We start from the raw sequence: 19483 nt of genomic DNA on the forward strand, positions 1-19483 counted from the left end.
TCACCCTAACCCCTCACTCTTGGAGTTTGTCTATCTCACTCTGCTCTGCTGTGTGAACCCCCACTCCTGGACAGTCCATGCAGAAGTCGACAGCAAGCAAGTTGCCCCCAGCTCAGTGAGTGAGTGCCTCTAACCAGCCACTCATGGGATTATGCAATGGAATGACCCCAATCAATATCCCCGGTCCCAGATGCAAACCTAGGACCTGCCGTCTTACAATATTCAGTGCTGCCCACTGAACACTGCAAGCTCATATGTCTGTCAATTTATCAAAGTAATTGAGATGCACCAACCTTGTCACTTCAGATGGAGTCTCGAACACGCCTTAAACCAAAGGCACTGCTTTCGATAAAACAAACAAATGTATTAAGTACAGAAAGATTTTAAGTGACTATAAATCAGAGGAAAACAAGTCAGATTTGATCAAGATAGACAAAAGCCAAAAACATTTTAAACTAAGCTTAACACTGTCAGCAACCTTACATATTCAGATGATTTTCACCACAGGTTGGCTGATCTACCCCAGCCAGGGCCTCCCCCGGTGATCAGCATTTCAACAGCTTGGTGGTGTTTGCAGATGGAGGTGAAAGAGAGAAAATAGAAAAATGTCTCCTCTTTTTAACATGTTCCTTTGCCCCCTTCTGGGACCTCGCCCCCCCCTTCCCCTTTCAGGGCCAGGTGACTAATAGTGTCCGGACCTGGTTCTCTCCATGCCGAGTCACTGTGGTTCTTTGTGGATTTGTTTGTCAACGTCTGGGCCAGCCCTTTGGTCCTGAGATGCTAAGCTAGGTTGTGCTATCCAAGTCCTAAGGAGATGCGAACTGCCCCGCAGCTCTGTCGAGTTTCGCCTAGATCTGTCTCAAGCCACGAGACACAGAGTTGGGAGCATTACAGGGTGAAGCCTCATAACTAAACACACGACACTGCAACAAACGTATCACTGTAACAAGAGTGGTCCGTTCGTCATGAGCGTTCCAAAAACATCTTACACGACAGGCTTTGCATTAAACAAGACACAGTTACACTGTAAGGGTGATCGTGGGGAGTGCAGTGTGTCACACCCTGTGCTGGACCTCTGCACAGCGGTGAATTTCAGCCTCTATCCTTAGCAGAAGGCAGCTGGGTTCCATTCCGTTTATGCTCATCTCGCTGACTTTTGCAGCTTGTGACGTGTCTAAAACATAGCCAGCCTAAAAAACGCGGGAAAAAAAGAAGCTGATTCAAGGCTGAATTTTTCACTGCAGTCCACGCAACTGCACACCAAATAAGGCAGAGAGAGCAAATGCTCAGCAGTTACCCACGGTGGGGAGAAGCGGGAGTGAACCAGCAAACATTTGATTTTGGTAGTTCTCCCGGATGACCCTCTCACATACGAGTTTTGCGGGAAGTTTAAATTGAAATTGAGTCCCCCTCTCAGGTTGATTTCTATTATTTCTTTTCCTTCCCACACTCAAGAGTCAATCACACGTGGTTCCCTCCAAATCCCACCATGCGCATTTGTCCGCATTCCTGTGATCTAAGCGAGTGCTCTGAAAGCACCCAGTGCCTGAGGAGTGCAGGGATATCAGACAAGCATCATGCATTCCAAATACTTTGCTCTAATCATGGCTTGAATGGAACCAGTGTGAACCAGTGCCTCTGGCCAGGGCACACACAAAAATACACAGGGTCACTAGGTTAGCACCATATACAAGATGATCCAAAAACATTGACCTTGATTGCATATAGGGGGACTCGTGCCACATTAAGTCATTAGGAGGGTTTGAACCTGAGACTCTCAGGGCTAAAAAGCAGAAGTCTTTATTACGTGAACTAAAGGAGCAAACCTGTTTGCAGGATGCAATAGTTGCCTCTTATCCATCTCTCTGGACTAGCCACTAGCAGGAGGACAAAGACCCACACTGTGCTACCGTAGGTTACATGTTTACTAGCATTAGCGGCTAACGGAGATATGATATTGGACTAGATGGGCCACTGCTCTGATCCAGACTGTTCATTCCTCCATTCCTATGTATTTGTATTTCACCAAATCTAGAGCAGCAAGGAAAGGTGGGCTTGTGGTTTGGGCGCTAGCATAGGCTAGAGGTGATGATGTAGGTTCACGTCCCTCCTCAACCAGGGATTTATTGTGTGTCCGCTAGCTAGTTCTTTAATACCTCAGTCTCCCATTTGGAAAAGGGGGTTAATAGCACTTCTCAACCCCAGAGGGGTGTGAGGAAGGTCATTACATTAAAAATTGTGAGGCATTCAGATATTACAGTAATGAGGGCCATTAAAGCAGCTTCATTAGATGAACAATGAAAATAGAGTGGCCAGGTTCACTTTAGTTCATAGTTTTAATTTCTGGGTCCCAGGCAATATTACAGTGCTGCAAAAATGCAGGGAAATGTTTAAATCCAGGCACGAGAGAGGTTGTTTTTTTGTTTTGTTAATTAATGAAAAGACGTTGATTAACATTAAGTTTGGTTAATCTGTAAGGTCAGGTCTACACAAAAAAGTTAGGTCAACCCAGCTACGTTGCTCAGGGGTGTGACAAATCCACCCCCCCACGCAACAGGGTTAAAGAGGCCTAGCCCCCTGTGTAGCCAGCACTAGGTTGACAAGCTACTGCCTCGCAGAGAGATGGATGAACTACAGCAACGGGAGAACCTCTCCTGTCACTGTAGTGAGCATCTGCGCTGAAGTGCTAGAGCTCCACCGCTGTAGCTGTTTAAGTGTAGACGTAGACCAAGGTCTTGATCCCAGTTACAATTTCTGCTGCTCTGACACCATCAATGAGCCCTAAAGGGAGGGGAAATGTAAACTTTAATATCCCTTCCCGAGGCCAGAGCGGTGTGAATCTAAGAATCAGTCCCTAAAATTGGTTTTGGTTTTACCATAAACGCTACATTCTGGCCCTGAACTACCTGACAGAGTCTTCTGAAAGGCAGCCAGGCTGAAGGCACCGTTAATTTATTCTCTCACAAACACGAGTTTTGCAGTGTTTGCTGTCTCTGACAAGCAAAGACCACTTGAGCACATTTCCACCTCCTGTGGCCTCATCAGAGCCTTTTTTTTTTTTTTTCCAGTCAACACAAACAGAAACTGGGGAGGCTAAGTCAATGGAAGACAAAAGACAGGGCAGGGTTTTCATTAATAAAGAGAATGCAAAATGAGGAGCTGAAGCAAGCAGAGAAGAGATTAAAATCACAGGTTTTACAGAGCCATTACCCAGTTCTTCACATTACCCCACACATTGTGACAAAGCTGTTAAGGAAAGCTGACAGTTCTACAGCTCGCTGGGTGATTTATTTTCCAAGCCCCAGAGGTGTCCCTCTCTGAAGGTGTGTGGGTGTACCCCTGCCTCCAGTGACTCCCTGTCTTTGCAGCTGCATGGCACTTATTAGTGCCTACATTGACTTTCTTTTTATAGTCAAGAACTCCGTTTTCCAAGCAAGAAATACTCTTTCCTGCCATACGGTACGCCAATTATTTTCAATCCATACAGCATGAGGAAGGACGGCCCTGGGGTTCAAATGGCAGGTGGGGACTCCGGAGATCAGGGCTCACTACCCAGTTTTGCCCCAGTCTCATTGTATGGTCCTCGATTCTCCATCTGTAAAATGCGGATTAGGAAATGTGTCCGTTTTCTCTGTTTAGATGGTAAATTCTTGGGGCCTGAGCTCTTTTTTCACTGTGCATTTGTGCAGTGCAGAACACGGCAGGGCCCTGATCTGTCTGGGGCTTTTCAACGTTACAACAACATGAAAAATAAATAGGAGTGGGCTCCTGCTACCTCTGCCCTCTCCTGTACAGATCACTTTTCATTGCCCCCAAGCCACCAACAGAACTTGCTCCCTTAGGAAGCGTAGCGAGCCCCACCATTACCAGGTACTCTGACCGCACACACCTCATCCCACCCCCAGCCCTTGGCTGCCTATTCTAGACCGTGACAGGCACCCTCTTCTTGGCCAACACACCAGGGATTGAACAGGGGGCTGCCAGCACTAAAAGCATGCAGTGCTACAGCTGGCACTGGTGCTAAAGCCCACGTTGCCGGCTTTGGATCAGACACTAAGGAGCCATGCCCGGAAAGGAGTCCCCGCAGAGGGAGATATCTATCTCGAGCCCCCTCAGCCAGCACACGGGGCACCTAAGCCCCTCTCCTTGGCATTTCACTCCCAGATAGCTCAGGTGGCTCCCTGCTCAGCTGGCCGGCTCCTGAAAACCCCTTCCTTAGACATCTAACTCTCCCCGTCCATTGTATAGGGAGCTTGGACACCTCGCTCGGGGCTGCAAATTCCTCCGGGCAGGTATTTCTACACAGCGAATGGCAGCCGGTCTCAGACCCCGGTCACCAGACTGGGGCTCGCACTTTGGCGCTAAAAATAACAGTGTAGATGTTTCGGCTCAGGCTCTAACACCCACCCCCCTTCCCCAGGCTTCACAGCCCGAGCTGCAGCATCTCCACTGCTATTTTTAGAGCCGCAGCACACGCCTTGCGACCCCGAATCTGTCACTCTGGACTTGGAGGCTCGCTGCCATGGGCTGTGTAGACGCACCCATAGGAGTTAGACCTTACAATGCTGAGCAGCCCAATGCCCAGGTACCTTTAAAGATCTGGGCTAAGTACTGAAAGGGGACTAGCACACCCTGGCATGCTAGCTGGCTAACAAGAATAACGATAACGACTTTCCCCTCTTTCAATGATCCAGCTGAAACCAAACGACGACCAGAGTTAATTAGGACTCGTCTGATTTATTTAACCATCCCCCAGCTGAAGCCCTTCAAGGAGATTCAACTGATGGACCACTCACAATGATAACACATCAGGAAAGTAATATAAAAAAGTTCTTTTAATGCTGGCAGCTTCCCTTGCCAATACAGAAATGATTCGGGTTTGATCCACTGACTCATAGCTGCTTAGACCAGCAATATCATCTCCTTTTTTAATTACAACTGCACTCCTTTTAGAACAAGTTGATGTGCCAAGTTTCTATGGAAGATATTAAAGGTGTGCGTATGTGCATCTCAGATTTCATACGCTGAGTGTGAGCACCGAGGGAGAAAAAGCGTAGGGTACTTGTTTAATGGAGAGTGTACCATAGGGTTTACCTTGATCTGCTGATGTGCTAAAACTACAACTGCCTCGTCTTCACTGGGACTTTACCTGGTGTTAGTTATCATGGGGCAGTTAATACACGGTAAGAACACACCTTTTTTCCTAGTGAAGACAAGATCCAAGTGCAGGCCTGTAGCACTGATTAACCCTCGCTGCGATCTTGTGAAAGACCATGCCAGAGTCAAAACAGGCTATTTGCACCATGACAGCACCTCTATGTTGGATGGACAGGATGGAGAGTAGGGCTGTGTTCAGAGCATGTAGTGACTTCAGTGGAAGTTAGGAGCCTAAATACCTTTGTAAGCATGTTCGAAAGTTAACCACAGTGGAACCTCAGAGTTAAGAACTGACCAGTCAACCACACACCTCATTTGGAACTGGAAGTATGCAATCAAGGAGCAGCAGAGACCCAAAATTAAAAAAAAGTGCGAATACTGTGCTATGTTAAACATAAACTACTAAAAAATCATTGGAAAGCAGCATTTTTCTTCTGCTTAGTAAAGTTTCAAAGCTGTATCAAGTCAATGTTCAGTTGTAAACTTCTGAAAGAACCATAATGTTTTTTGTTCAGAGTTACGAACAACCTCCATTCCCGACGTGTTCGTAACCCTGAGGTTCTACTGTACTTAATTTATTGTAACTAGCTTTAGACTGAACGACAGAAGCCAAAGACTCTGACTTCTCACAGAACTAGGGTCACAAACTCTCCCACAAGATACCATAAGGTAGCCAGGGAGTCACCCTGGGCCTGATCCAAAGTCCATTAAAGTCACTGGAAGCACTTGCATGGACTTCAATGGGCTTTGGATCAGTTCCAAGGTGGAAGCCTGGGATGGTGAGATGGTCCTATGCTTGTTTAGGGTTCTCAACTAGGGCTCTTAGTGGGTCTCAGTTGGTGGCCAGGGCCCAGAGAACATGAATTGACGCTGTAGAGGGAAATGAATTAATTGCCATTACAAGTAAAATAGTGCTTGTAGCGCTCTTATCTGCTGTATCCCATGTATCATATTATCAGCCAGTCCAATTTCTGTAGATAAACAGACATGTCAGATGTATAGTTGCTGGTTTTCCATGTGCGACATTAATGCATCTTTCTGGACATTTAGCCTATGTCAGGGGATTTTGAAGTGCCACACCCAGAATGGAGGCTTTCTAATTATGCCTATTTCTCAGTAGTGAAAGGTACATTTTTAAAATATATATATATTTAGGGCCAAGTTTCCTCCTGTGCCAAGATCTGCTCAGCGCAAGACAGAAGAGGGGCAGACCAGCTCTCAGGTTCTCAAGCTGCCCCAGCCTCAGCAAAAGTTGGAGCAGCCTAAGTGCTGCTCTAATTTACACCAGCTAGCTATAGTCCTTAGGGGACCATATGCCAATGGTAAATTGGCTTAGCACAGTAGAGTTCTGCCCCCTATGCATCCTGTCCCCAAAATACCCTCTATACCTGGTGGCAGACAGGCAATGACACAGGAATTAGTACTTCCAGCTAAATGCCAGTGGAAAATTCCCCTCCATCAGGGAGATTTATCAGTTTGGCAACTGGAGCTGGAACAGAGGCAGAGAAGCCAGCTCTTAAAATCGAGAAGATCGTCCCATCCAGAATAGGATCTGCAGGTAAATTCCTATTGGGACAGCGTCATTCTCTTCTCTTGTTGTTACAAAGAGGAGAGTCAAAAATTGTTCTCATTAATCTCTAAGGATAGGACAAGAAGCAATGGGTTTAAATTGCAGCAAGGCTGGTTCAGGTTGGACATTAGGAAAAACTCCCTAACCCTCAGGGTAACTAAGCACTGGAACTAATTGCCTAGGGAAGCTGTGGAATCTCTGTCACTGGAGGTTTTTAAAAATAGGTTAGACAAAACACCCGTCAGAAATGGTCTAGTTATTAAGTAGTCCTGCCATGAGTCGGACTAGTAATCTATTGAGGTCCCTTCCAGTCCGGCATTTCTATGATTCTCACTTACACGGGTGTCAATCAGGAGTAACCCCAGTGGAACCAAGGAAGTTGCACTGGTGTAAGTGAGAGCAGAATAAGGTCCTTGGAACATGGGCTGCCAGGATGTGTGTCGCCTTCTGCTGTGCCCTGCCGTGTCTAGCCACCCCCTGAAAAGCTGTAACCCACAGGGACACCGGATTTCTCAGCGTGTTGCTAGCACGAGCAGAATAGCACAGGAGGGAGCCGATTTCTGGATCTGGGCTGTAGTACTTCATCCAAAGGCTACTGAAGTCAGTGGAATTTGGATCAGTTACTTAGAGCATGTCCACTCTGCAATCAGACACCGGTGGCTGGCCTGTGTCAGCTGACTTGGGCGTGGGCACAGAGCATTTAATTGCGGTGTAGGGCTCAGGCTGCGGCTCCAGCACCGTGATGGTCCGAGAGCCAAGCTCCAGCTCAAGCCTGAATGTCTACACCACATTTAAACAGCACCTTAGCCCCTGCCTCACCTGCCCAAGTCAGCTGGCACGGGCCAGCGGCAGCTTTTTAACTGCAGGGTAGACATGCCATCGGTGCCTTTGAACGCGAAGGGTGAGTGGGATCTTTCTGATACCGCCTTACATTTTTGAGTCACAAGAGCATTTAGCACAGTAAAAGAGAATTTCAGACAGAAGAGAAACATTTTCCGCAGTACAAGAACAGGAGTTTCGAGGCATGCCAAATGCTGGTTCTTTACTCAAAAAACAATCAAATGTGGCAGAAAGATATCCTCATTCATTTAAAAAGTGGGGAGGAAAATATAGAGAAATCTCCACAAAAGCCTAATATTTTTGGAGGAACACAAAGAGTCCTTGCTCACGAGCAGCAGGTGGAGAGGATTCATTTATCTAAGAGCTGGAAGGCAGCCAAACAGCATTTCATTGCCAAGCCTTGTATTTCACTCACAGGCACCCAGCTTAAGTACTTACCTAAAGTCATACTGAAAGCCTGTGGCTGAGTCAGGAATTAAACCCGTGTTTCCTGAGGCCATGTGGAGTGCTCTAAGCACTAGTCCATCCTTCATCATCATTAGAGTTGTTAGTTTCCATCCCAGCCTAAAGACTGCACCAAAGCGGAACCTGACCTACTTTTCCTTGCTAGGAAAGAATGTTGCCTTTAGGTGAATAAAAATGTTAATGTGAAAGATACAGTCACTCATCTAGGCCTTGAACCAAACATAAATACTGTCGTTTTCCTTTTTGCATGGCTTAAATTTTCAAACACTTCCTAACTATTTTTAAGGAATAGTATGTTTTGCACCTCAATAGTTCTACCCACTTAGTCAGCTGGAGTGGTTGCTCGAGCACAATCAGTTCCCTTCCTTAGAGCTCAGACAGAAAGACCCAAAACCAGGGTTACTTACCAGTAACTGTTGTTCTTCGAGATGTGTTGCTCATGTCCATTTCAACAGAGGTGAGTGTGCGCCCCGTGTGCTGGTTCCCGGAACTTTTTTCCCCTTAGCCAGCCCTGTAGGGCCGGCTCAGGCGCCCCCTGGAGTGCTGCACTCATGCCGCAGTCTATCAGGCACCGCCGGCCCTGCGGGGCCTCAGTCCCTTCTTTCTGCCGACTCCGACGGTGGGGACGGAGGGTGGGTTTGGAATGGATATGAGCAACACTTCTCGAAGAACAACAGTTACTGGTAAGTAACCTTGTTTTCTACTTCGAGTGATTGCTCATGTCCATTCCAATACAGGTGATTAAATAGCCATACTTTGGAGGTGGGTAGGAGTCAGCGTCAAGCTGCTCTCATCAGCACGGCCCTGCCGAAGCCCGCGTCCTCTCTCACCTGCTGCATGATGGCGTAGTGGGACGTGAAGGTGTGGACCGACGACCAGGTCGCTGTCTTGCAGATGTCCTACAGGGGCACTCTTTCCAGGAAGACTGCCGACGAGGCCTGGGCTCTGGTTGAGTGCGCTGACACAGCTCCTGGAAGCGGCACCGTCGCCCGCTCGTAGCAGCACCTGATGCAGGCTGTGATCCAGGTGGAGATGCACTGGGTGGAAACAGGTGAGCCCTTCATTCGGTCCACCACTGCCACGAACAGCTGCGTCGACTTCCGGAACAGCCGTGTCCGCTTGATGTAGTAGGCCAGGGCTCGTCTCACGTCCAGTGAGTGCCATCTCCGCCCCTCCTCCAAGTCATGTGGTTTAGGAAAGAACACGGGGAGGAAGATATCCTGGTTATAATGAAACTGGGACACCACCTTAGGCAGGAAGGCCGAGTGGGGTCCAGTCGCACCTTGTCTTTATAAAAGACAGTGTAGGGAGGCTCCGAGGTCAAAGCCCTTATCTCGGAGACCCTCCTACCCGATGTAATGGCCACCAGGAAGGCTACCTTCCAAGAGAGGACAAGCAGCAGGCATGTAGCCATGGGCTCGAAGGGGACTTGAAACCGGTTGAGCCAGGCATGGCCCAACCTTAAGCCCCTGAGGGCTATCTATCAATTGTCTAACACTAACACTTAACTATTCAAACTTAACTGCTATATTTAACAACTATTTACTATTCAACAATGAACAACGGGGAAGCTACTCGCTGTTAGCAAGAGGCAGACGTTCCAGCAACCGTCAACGGGCAGAAAGAAGGAACTGAGGGCCCGCAGGGCCGGTGGCACCTGATATACCGCAGCATGAGCGCGGCACTCCAGGGGGCGCCTAAACCGGCCCTACGGTGCTTACAAAGGGGAAAAAAGTTCCGGGAACCAACACATGGGGCACACACTCACCTATATTGGAATGGATATGAGCAATCACTCGAAGTAGAACATCAGGAACCAGAGGAGCAATATGGGGCACACAACATGCACCAAAGAACCAAAATGGGAAAGAGGAAAAAAATCTGCAATTTTTTTATGGCTCACAAATTGCATCAAAGTAGTTGGGTAAATGGACTTTTCTTGAGTGTTCCCCTTAATGTCTCTGAATTGCTTTGTTTTGTAAACTTCAAAGTAAAATCTATCAGGGAAATCTTATTGTTCATATAAGCAGTTAAATTCTCCATCTGTCTGACTCCACACACCACTCCCCTCCACCCCCATTGGCTTGAGAAGTGCAGCATTAGCTTGTATGTTGATGCCGCTTAGTGGTTGGACCAGAGATCAGCAAGCAAAAAGCTTGAAATGCAGCTAGAGATACCTTGAAAACACAATTCACTTTGGCCACATCTACGCCAGGAAAAAGGTACATTTTACCTGGGTGTTAAAATCCTACCCTAGACAAGGCAAGTTGCAGTGTTAGCACGGGTTAGTTAACATTTCAAAATGCACTGTTTCCCAGTGAAACTGTCTCCGTAAATATCAAGGAGTTAAATACAATGGAACCTGCTTACAGTGATCTCAGGTGACCCTGCTCCTAATGAAGTCAATGCATGACACTTCCATTAGAAAATGAGGCAATGTAAGGAATAGTTCAGCTACCTCAGTGCTTTAAGGATATCTATACTACAGGTGAAATTGAGGGAGGAAATACCAAAAGCACCTAAGTGACTTCGGAACCAAAGTCCAATTTTCAAGTTAGGACCCTGAGGGCCAGATTTTCAAAATTTGAGGTTAGTTTTAGGTGCCTAAAGGTGCAGAGAGGCACCCACTGGGATTTTTCAAAAGTGCCTGAGCAGGTTGGGTGCCTGACTCCCTGCTCTTGTAAAGCGCACTAGGCCTTTATCTGTAGCTTTTGGCACCTAAAAATACTTCTGAAATGCCTAGGGCCAGATCGTCGAAAGGTACTTAAGTGCCTACCTGCCCTTGAAATCATTGGGAGTTAGACCCCCACATACTTGTGTGGCTCTGGGCCGAAGTCACTTCTCAAAATGTGACAAGTTTCCAAGTCACTTTGGCACTTCTGAAAAATGTACCCCCTCTCTTTGGTTGTGCTTTGTCTCCAAGTTCAGTCTCATCTCATTCCTCTTGCGATTTCGAGTTAAGAAGGGATTTTCTTCCCTTCCGGTCAGACGTGTGTAGCATTGTTCTGCGCCATCACACAGACACAATGTTCTACAGGAGGTTAAGGAGATGGAGAATAAACTAAAGGAAATACTGTAGGAATTCCTAAAAAGTCTGACAGAGGATTTAGCCGCACACCTGCCAGATGCCTGTTGGAATCACTGCATCAAGCAATACAGCTTAAGCTCAAAAGCTGGTCTCTCTCACTCACAGAAGTTGGTCCAATTAAAAATATTACCTCATCTACCTTGGCTAATATCCTGGGAACGACCTGTCTACAACAGCACTGCACACAGTGTGCTGGACTCAATTCTGCACTAACAAGTCACCGGAAGAGCTTTTCCAAACTTCCAGCAGAGCTGAAGCCATACAAGGGTTTGCGCCCCAGTGGGTCTTAGTTGGATACAGTCACTACACTCAGTTAGAGCTCGCATGGAATGGACATCGTATCATTTGTCAAACACTGACTGTGTTCTGCCCTATCCAGGTCATAGAGAAGACAAGGCCAAAGACAAAGAATACAGAGAATCACGGGACTGGACTGCGTGACTGGAAGTTGGATCATCATAAAGCAGCACAGATTTAAGTAAATACATTAATATGGCAATACTATGGATGAGGGGTTCCACCTCTGGAAGGGAATTCCATGCTGTCAAGAAAAAAACTTTGCAGACCAAAATTTCTCTCTCAGATACAGAGTGGCTTAATATTAATGGGAATATTTACTTTTTTTCCCCCCCCTTTGCAGATTTAAGCTCTACAGTCTGCCTCAACATTTACACAATACTTAGCACCATGTGATTGCAGACTCGACTGGGGACTCTGGATGTTAACATAAGTTCTCAAACACTGTGGTGACGAGCCTTAGAAATACCTGGATGGATAGTACATGAATAATGGTGTTATATACCTTTAAGATATGGCTGCGCATTTAAAACAGATGCTTATTTAGAATATATAAGGTCCACTCTGCTGGCATGGGCAATGATACCACATCCCCTTGGGGTGTGGCATTCCCATTAATTTCAATGGCAGATGGAGGCTGGGAGGGTTTAGCAATCTGTGGGTCTTGAGTTCTGGAAGCAATGACGAATGGCAGGTCATGTGTCCTGCACTTCCCATATCTGAATGGGATACATGAACTGAAAGACTTGTGTCCGCAGCCATTAGGCAAATGTGGATTGTTCAGGTCTGATCCTGCCTGGGGCTCAGCCCACCCCACTCTCAATCAAGTCAGTGGGAGTTGACAGAGTTCAGCACCTCACAGACCAGGGTTCTTTGATTGCCTTGCCTACTGCATATTTATGAGCTCTAACGTATTGCAAGCTGAACTTTTTGCATAATTGCTTTTTACCATTCACTACCTGAGCCCCTGAAATAAAGGATTTTGTATGTTAATATAGTTCATTGTGTAACAAAAGAATACATCTCAGCCGCTCCCTGTAGCCTTATACCGTACTATGCTGACTACTGCTTTACATTTTAATAGTCATTATTCCAGCCCCTCTATCTTATCTACTTCATGACTTTTATTCTAAAAGGGAATTAGATATGGTCCTGTGTGTAATTTGATTACTTTTTAAGCGGGAGCAGAAATCAAAGATTTTTAAAAGTTATTTAATTATTCAAAATTGTCTGTTTCAAATATCCCAGACTAGTGTTCCTCTTTACCTGAAAGAGGAATGTATAAGAGACATTTAAAAAAACAACATGAAAATTAAAAATGTGGTAAAAGTGGTTTTCGAGTCTAAAAATCAGACATGAAAAAATCAAAGCCTGAAAACAGGTCTCCAATGTCCAAAATTCAGTTTTTCAACTAAAAAAAGTCAACCTAATTTTCACAAGTTGTATCCACAATCCCACCCTTCAGCTATATAGTTCGTTGTCAGTTTTCAAATTCCAAATAAAGTATTGGTCGATTTCTACGAGTTGTAGATCTGGTCAAAATGTCTTAAGTTTGAAAATTTGGACAAAAGAAAATTCAGAATGCAAAATGCTAGTGCAACCACATTCCAATCACTGTTCTTCTTTAATAATAACCACTACCAACTTTCCCAGCAACCATGCTGTTTTCATTTCTGACCTAGATTAAAAGGTATCTTTTGAGACGCTGTATACAGTAGTCACCATTAAAAAGTCATTGAATATTCTACAAGGAATGTAATAACATCTTATCAGCTCCTGAATCCACAGACATATGGTGGTTACTGCAGGAATATGGCATGGCAACTGATGAGTTTTTAAAATGGCATCACCAAAGGCTCATAAGCAAAGTAAGCTGTCATGGGAAAAGAGGGAAGGTCCTCTCCTGGATCAGTAACTGGTTAAAAGATAGGAAACAAAGGGTAGGAATAAATGGTCCGTTTTCAGAATGGAGAGAAGTAAATAGTGGTGTCCCCACAGGGTCTATACTGGCACCAGTACTGCTCAACATATTGGTCAATGATCTGGAAGAATGGGTAAACAGTGCTGTGGCAAAATTTGCAGCTGATAACTATCTCGAGTAGTTTTGTAACTCCAAAGCAGACTCTGAAAAGTTACAACGGCATCTCACAAAACTGGCTGACTGGGCAACAACATGGCAGATGGAATTCAAAGTTGATAAATGCAAAGTAATGCATATTGGAAAACATAATTCCAACTACATGTATAAAATGATGGAGTCTAAATTAGCTGTTATCACTCAAGATAGATTGTGGAGTCATTGTGGATAGTTCTCTGAAAAGATCCACTCAATGTGCAGCAGCAGTCAAAAAAGTTAACAATGTTGGGAATCCATGGTACACCCACATCTTGAACACTGAAGATCTGGTTACCCCATCTCAAAAAAACATATATTGAAATTGGAAAAGGTACAGAAAAGGGAAACAAAAGTGATCAGGGGTATGGAACAGCTTCCATATGAGGAGAGATTAATCAGATTGGGACTTTTCATCTTGGAAAAGAGACGACTAAGGGGGGGATAGGATAGAAGTCTATAAAATCATGACTGGCGTGGAGAAAGTGAATAAGGAAGTGTTATTTACTCCTTCTAACACAAGGACTAGAGGTCACCCAATGAAATTAATAGGCAGCAGGTTTAAAACAAGCGAAAGGAAGTGTTTCTTCAAGCAACGCACAGTCAACCTGCGGAACTCCTTGTGAGAGAATGTTGCGAAGGCCAAGAATATAACAGGGTTAAAAAAAGTACTAGATAAGTTCATGGAGGATAGGTCCATCAATGGCTATTAGCCAGGATGGGCAGGGATAAAAAAACCATGCTCTAAAGTGCCCCTAGCTTCTGTTTGCCAGAATCTGGGAATGGATCACTCCATGATTACCTGTTCTGTTCATTCCCGCTGAGGCACCTGGCACTGGCCACTGTCAGAAGACAGGATACTGGGCTAGATGGACCATTGGCCTGACCCTGTATGGCCGTTCTGATCAACTGCAGATTGCCCTTAAGTGAAACAAATATGGGGGCCTAAACAGACTGCCTGCCACCATGTTTATGGTCCATTTAAGGACCAGTGGCTGTTATGATGGCAGGATTCTTTCACTTTTAACCAGAACTCTCATAAAATCTGCATCAAGAGCAAATAATGCATTCCAAGCTGATCTTTTCCGAGTGCCCAATAACGTTCCTAACAGTTATAGATGTAATTGGGTCACATTCAAAGGAAAGCATCAGCACAAAAGTCGAGGTGCCAAACGCCCAGGGTAAGGCATAGATATGCAGGCATTACACATGAAATTGCACTTTCATCATGATACGAATTGTTCCTCCTTTGGCATGATGCTCTTCTCATCCTCCTGCCTCCTTTTCTCAGATCTTCAAAAGAAAATAAAACTGTAATTGCTTTCTTCATTCACATCGGGGGGGGGGGGGGGGGGAAGGGTAAAGCAGCTGCTCTTTTCCATTTGGCATCCCATGAAAAAACATGCTTTGAGCAGTCAATTATTTAGAATTATATTTTTCTAATTAGGTGGAACAGTTCAGAAGAATAAGGCTCTTACTTGTTACTATCTACATTTTACCAAACTGTACCTCAGTACAGCTGAAATACTTTCTTTAATTATGTCTTTAGAAGGCTGCAGTGGTAACCACAGTAGTTTAAGCTTGAGGTTGGAAATATCTACACACTACAGCACCACAAGTTAGTATCTCAGCACAGCTGACTCAGACATTCAGTTTTCCAAGGTAGATACACTAGGGCACATTCAAAAGTGAAGCTAGAGTTGAAGTTGCTGTAACCTGGCTCTTTCAGTGCATTTATGGGTATCTCAATCAACTTGGGCCCTATTTACACTGGGGAAAGGGTAGATTTTTAATGTGCATTAACATCTTCACAGACAAGGTCAGCTCCCAGACTACTGCACTGGGTGGCACAGAATGGGAAGGAGGTGAACATCCCGCAGTGCTGAAGGAACAGGTCCAAGACTATTTAGAAAGATTGGACATACACAAGTCCATGGGGCCAGATGCAATGCACCCGAGGGTGCTGAGGGAGTTGGCTGATGTGATTTCAGAGCCATTGGCTATTATCTTTGAAAGCTCGTGGCAATTGGGGGAGGTCCCTGATGACTGGAAAAAAGCAAATATAGGGCCCATCTTCAAGAAAGGGAGGAAAGAGGATCCAGTGAACTACAGACCGGTCAGTCTCACCTCAATCCCTGGAAAAATCATGGAGCAGGTCCTCAAGGAATCCATTTTAAGGCACTTGGAAGAGAGGAAGATGATCAGGAACAGTCAACATGGATTCACCAAGAGAAAGTCATGCCTGACCAACCTGATTGCTTTCTATGAAGAGGTGACTGGCTCTGTGGATGTGGGGAAAGTGATGGACGTGATATACCTTGAATTTAGCAAAGCTGTTGATACGGTCTCTCACAGTATTCTTATCAGCAAGTTAAAGAAGTATGGGTTGGATGAATGGACTATAAAATGGATAGAGAACTGGCTAGAGCATAGGGTTCAACAAGTAGTGATCAATGGCTCGATGTCTAGTTGGCAGCCAGTCACAAGCGGAGTGCCCCAGGGGTTGGTTCTGGGGCCGGTTTTGTTCAACATTTTCATTAATGATGTGGAGGATGGGGGTAGATTGCACCCTCAGCAAGTTTGCAGATGACACTAAGCTGGGGGGCAGTGGTAGATACCCAGGAAGGTAGGGATAGGATACAGAAGAACCTAAACAAACTGGAGGATTGGGCCAAAAGAAATCTGATGAGGTTCAACAAGGACAAGTGCAGAGTCCTCCACTTAGGACGGAGGAATCCCATGCATGGCTACAGACTGGGCACTGACGAGCTAGGCAGCAGTTCTGCAGAAAAGGACCTAGGGGTAACAGTGGATAAGAAGCTGGATATGAGTCAGCAGTGTGCCCTGGTTGCCAAGAAGGCTAATAGCATATTGGGCTGCATTAGTAGGAGCATTGCCAGCAGATCGAGGGAAGTGATTATTCCCCTCTATTCGGCATTGGTGAGGCCACATTTGGAGTATTGTGTCCAGTTTGGGCTTCCCACTACAAAAAGGATGTGGAGAAGTTGGAAAGAGTCCAGCAGAGGGCAACAAAAATGATTAGGGGGCTGGAGTACAAGACTTATGAGGAGAGGCTGAGGGAATTAGGCTTGTTTAGTCTGCAGAAGAGAAAAATGAAGGGGGATTTGATAGCAGCCTTTAACTACCTGAAAGGGGGTTCCAAGGAGGATGAAGCTAGGCTGTTCTCAGTGGTGGCAGATGACAGAACAAGGAGCAATGGTCTCAAGTTGCAGTGGGGAGGTCTAGGTTGGACAGTAGGAGGTCCCCTCCAACTCTATGATTTTATGATCTTAGTGTTGAAAAGGCAGTTGTAGTTTTAATAAATGTTAGCTGATCACAGCTAACAGTTGTTAAAACTACAACTTATCTTGTCTACACTAGGCTTTTAAAAGGTTCAAGACACCTTTTCTCTTAGTGAAGGCAAGGCCTTGGAATTTAGAAAGCACCTTACATTTACACATTGGAAAACAGGCACAAGACTCAGTAACTGAGACATATCTCCTTACACCTCCCCTTTGAATTTGAATCACTGCTTTTAAGGAATCCTAGGTTGAGATAACATGCTTGCTAAGGGGATGGAAGAAAGGAGAGTAGGATAAAAAGCTAACAGGAGAGTATAAGAGCATTTAGGTTACACTTACATCTTTGGCTCATAGATTACATCACCCCAACTCCCTTACCCAATTATCAAGTGGATTAAAAAGAGTCTGAGTTGCGCATCTTGCCTTTTAAATTTGTGGTACTGAATCTCATTTTTATGGACATGTATCTTTCCAAATGAATTTTTTTTTTTAAGTTTATCTCTTTTGTATAGACTTTAACAATTGCACTGAAATTTGTATTTTAAAAAAAAACTTGTTTGGTGCTAGTGACCTTCGCTAAAGCTTGTCTGCTGCTCTTCATCACAGATGCAGCCCCAATTAGTTGTTTTGGGACCTAAATAAAGGCATCGGTTGCAAGATAAGATGTATCTTGTTATTGCTTTGTGCAGTCCAGTTTTAAACAGCCCCAGGAAGGAGCATCCATCACTTTCAAGGGTGACTGTTAGAGGGTGTAACGTATCACTGAAGCAACCCATCATGTCTACATGCAGATATTTCTCTCTATGAAAAATAGACAACCCACACAGACAGCCCAGCAAGTATTAGGGCAACATTTGAAACAGATTTGATTTAAAATGTATTTGTTAAATGAACTCAAAGAACAGAGAACTTGAGTTTTTCCCTCAAGATATTTTCCAGACTTCACTATGTATGACAAGAGTTTGGTATGTATATTTATATTTTTTCATCAATATTTCATCATAAACTTGTTTTTCCTGTTGCTGATGTGTTTCACTAATTTCTGAAGTTATAAATGAACATAGCCATTACAAAAAGTCATTTATTTTTTACTCTAAACATATTAGATATGTACATATATACACATGCAAACAAACGACTTTACATACATAAACAGGTTCAATTGTTAATGCAGTGCAAAAGTTTTTTTAAAAAAGGTACCAGCCAGCCTTTCAAGAACCTTAACAGATCTTTGGTTAAAAATTAAAAAAAAAAAAAAAAAGAAGGGGCGAATGGGTCGATATTTCATAAGTTGGTTAAGCACTAAGAATTTTAACTGTAAGGAGGTTTACTCTTGGCCTATTATCTTGCCCTGTATTTCCAGGTGAACAACAGTGTTGGCAGGAAATAATACAAAAACTGAAAGAATTAAATGGCTAAACGAACTATTTCAAATGGTCCAAGGTTCTGACAAAAATTGGATTCCTTTTAAAGATCTGTTTCAATACAAGCATAATCCTATTTTCTGATCCAGATGTTCTGTTCCCAAACCGTAAAACACTTGTTTTTATTAAATCTTGAAGGACTCATATCCATGTAAACAATGTTCTCTCTTTTCCTGTTTCAGCAAAAGGAAGTTTAAATGCATATTATACACATACTGTGCGAAGAGGTAACTTACCAAGAAGCCGTTCTAAATGGAAAAAAAATAATTAGGACAGTCAACGCTTAACTTGAACTCTTCTTAGTCCCTGAACAACAACCCAAGCTGGAGGAAATGTTCAGATATTAATGGACACACATGGCTAAATGCATGTTCCCTAATATGGATTTTGTGGGCAGGCTTACCCACATTATGGAATTAAGTCTCCCTGCAAATAGTTCCCTGCCAATCCTATTTCCTTTGCAACAAATCTCTACAAGGTGTTTGTCCATTCACCAGACATAGAATCCACTGGGACTTGCACAACCTTGTATTGAGAGATTTTACTGCATTTTTTTGCCTAAAGAATCTTGGATCGGAAGATCCCTCCAGTAGGCAAATCCAATGATTCATTTCATTATGCTTCAACGCAGCATCTTGGACGGTATGTACTCAAGGCAGCTAGACCTCCCACCACGGCTATGCTCTGTTTTTAGTGTGCCAGCTGGATCAGAGCTTGTGCCGGTATGGTCTCCTTGAACTGAAATTCACATCTTCACCTAGCAGTGTAGACCTATCTAAGTGTTCTAGATGCTCAAGTCTATCCAAGACTATCTTTACTCAAATATCTTTAGTGGAGACAAATGCAACACTACCAGGATCAGGGTCCACGTAGAAATCAGATCTTGTCATTAAGGTTTTTCCCTCACAACTTATTGTCCATGTACAAAGTAATGCTCCTATCCCTTTTCCTAGCAGAAACAGCCTTCCCTATATAAGCCAATGCACTGCCACCTGGTTAAGAGGGCCAAGTAGAAAAATCAGACAAGCCAGAGGTCTGATCACCATGTCCTGTAACCTCAGCAAGGCATTAGAGCCTAGTATGGAAATTTGGAAAAGAGATTATTAAAAAAACATGAATTCTTAAGTCATCTTCATGGCTTATTTTCCAATAATACCCTCAATTCATATGAATAGAACATATTACAAATACTTCTAGTCTGAATGTTAGGAAAGGTTTCCCTGACAA

The 19483-nt window shown here is 44.4% G+C and overlaps 1 protein-coding gene across 1 annotated transcript in view; it reads right to left on the minus strand.

Annotated features, from left to right (window-relative positions):
- Positions 1-964: 964 nt before the first annotated feature.
- SEC22C (SEC22 homolog C, vesicle trafficking protein) overlaps positions 965-19483 on the minus strand; it is a 43247-nt gene continuing 24728 nt past the window's right edge. The window contains exon 7 of the mRNA XM_067530423.1: positions 965-1190. Coding sequence (XP_067386524.1) covers positions 1056-1190 — 135 coding nt within the window. The 3' untranslated portion in view covers positions 965-1055. The remainder of the gene's footprint in view (positions 1191-19483) is intronic.

Source organism: Emydura macquarii, unplaced genomic scaffold, assembly GCF_026122565.2.
Source record: "Emydura macquarii macquarii isolate MOO-44397 ecotype Brisbane River unplaced genomic scaffold, CSIRO-AGI_Emac_v2 contig_3080, whole genome shotgun sequence".
NCBI lineage: Eukaryota > Metazoa > Chordata > Testudines > Chelidae > Emydura > Emydura macquarii.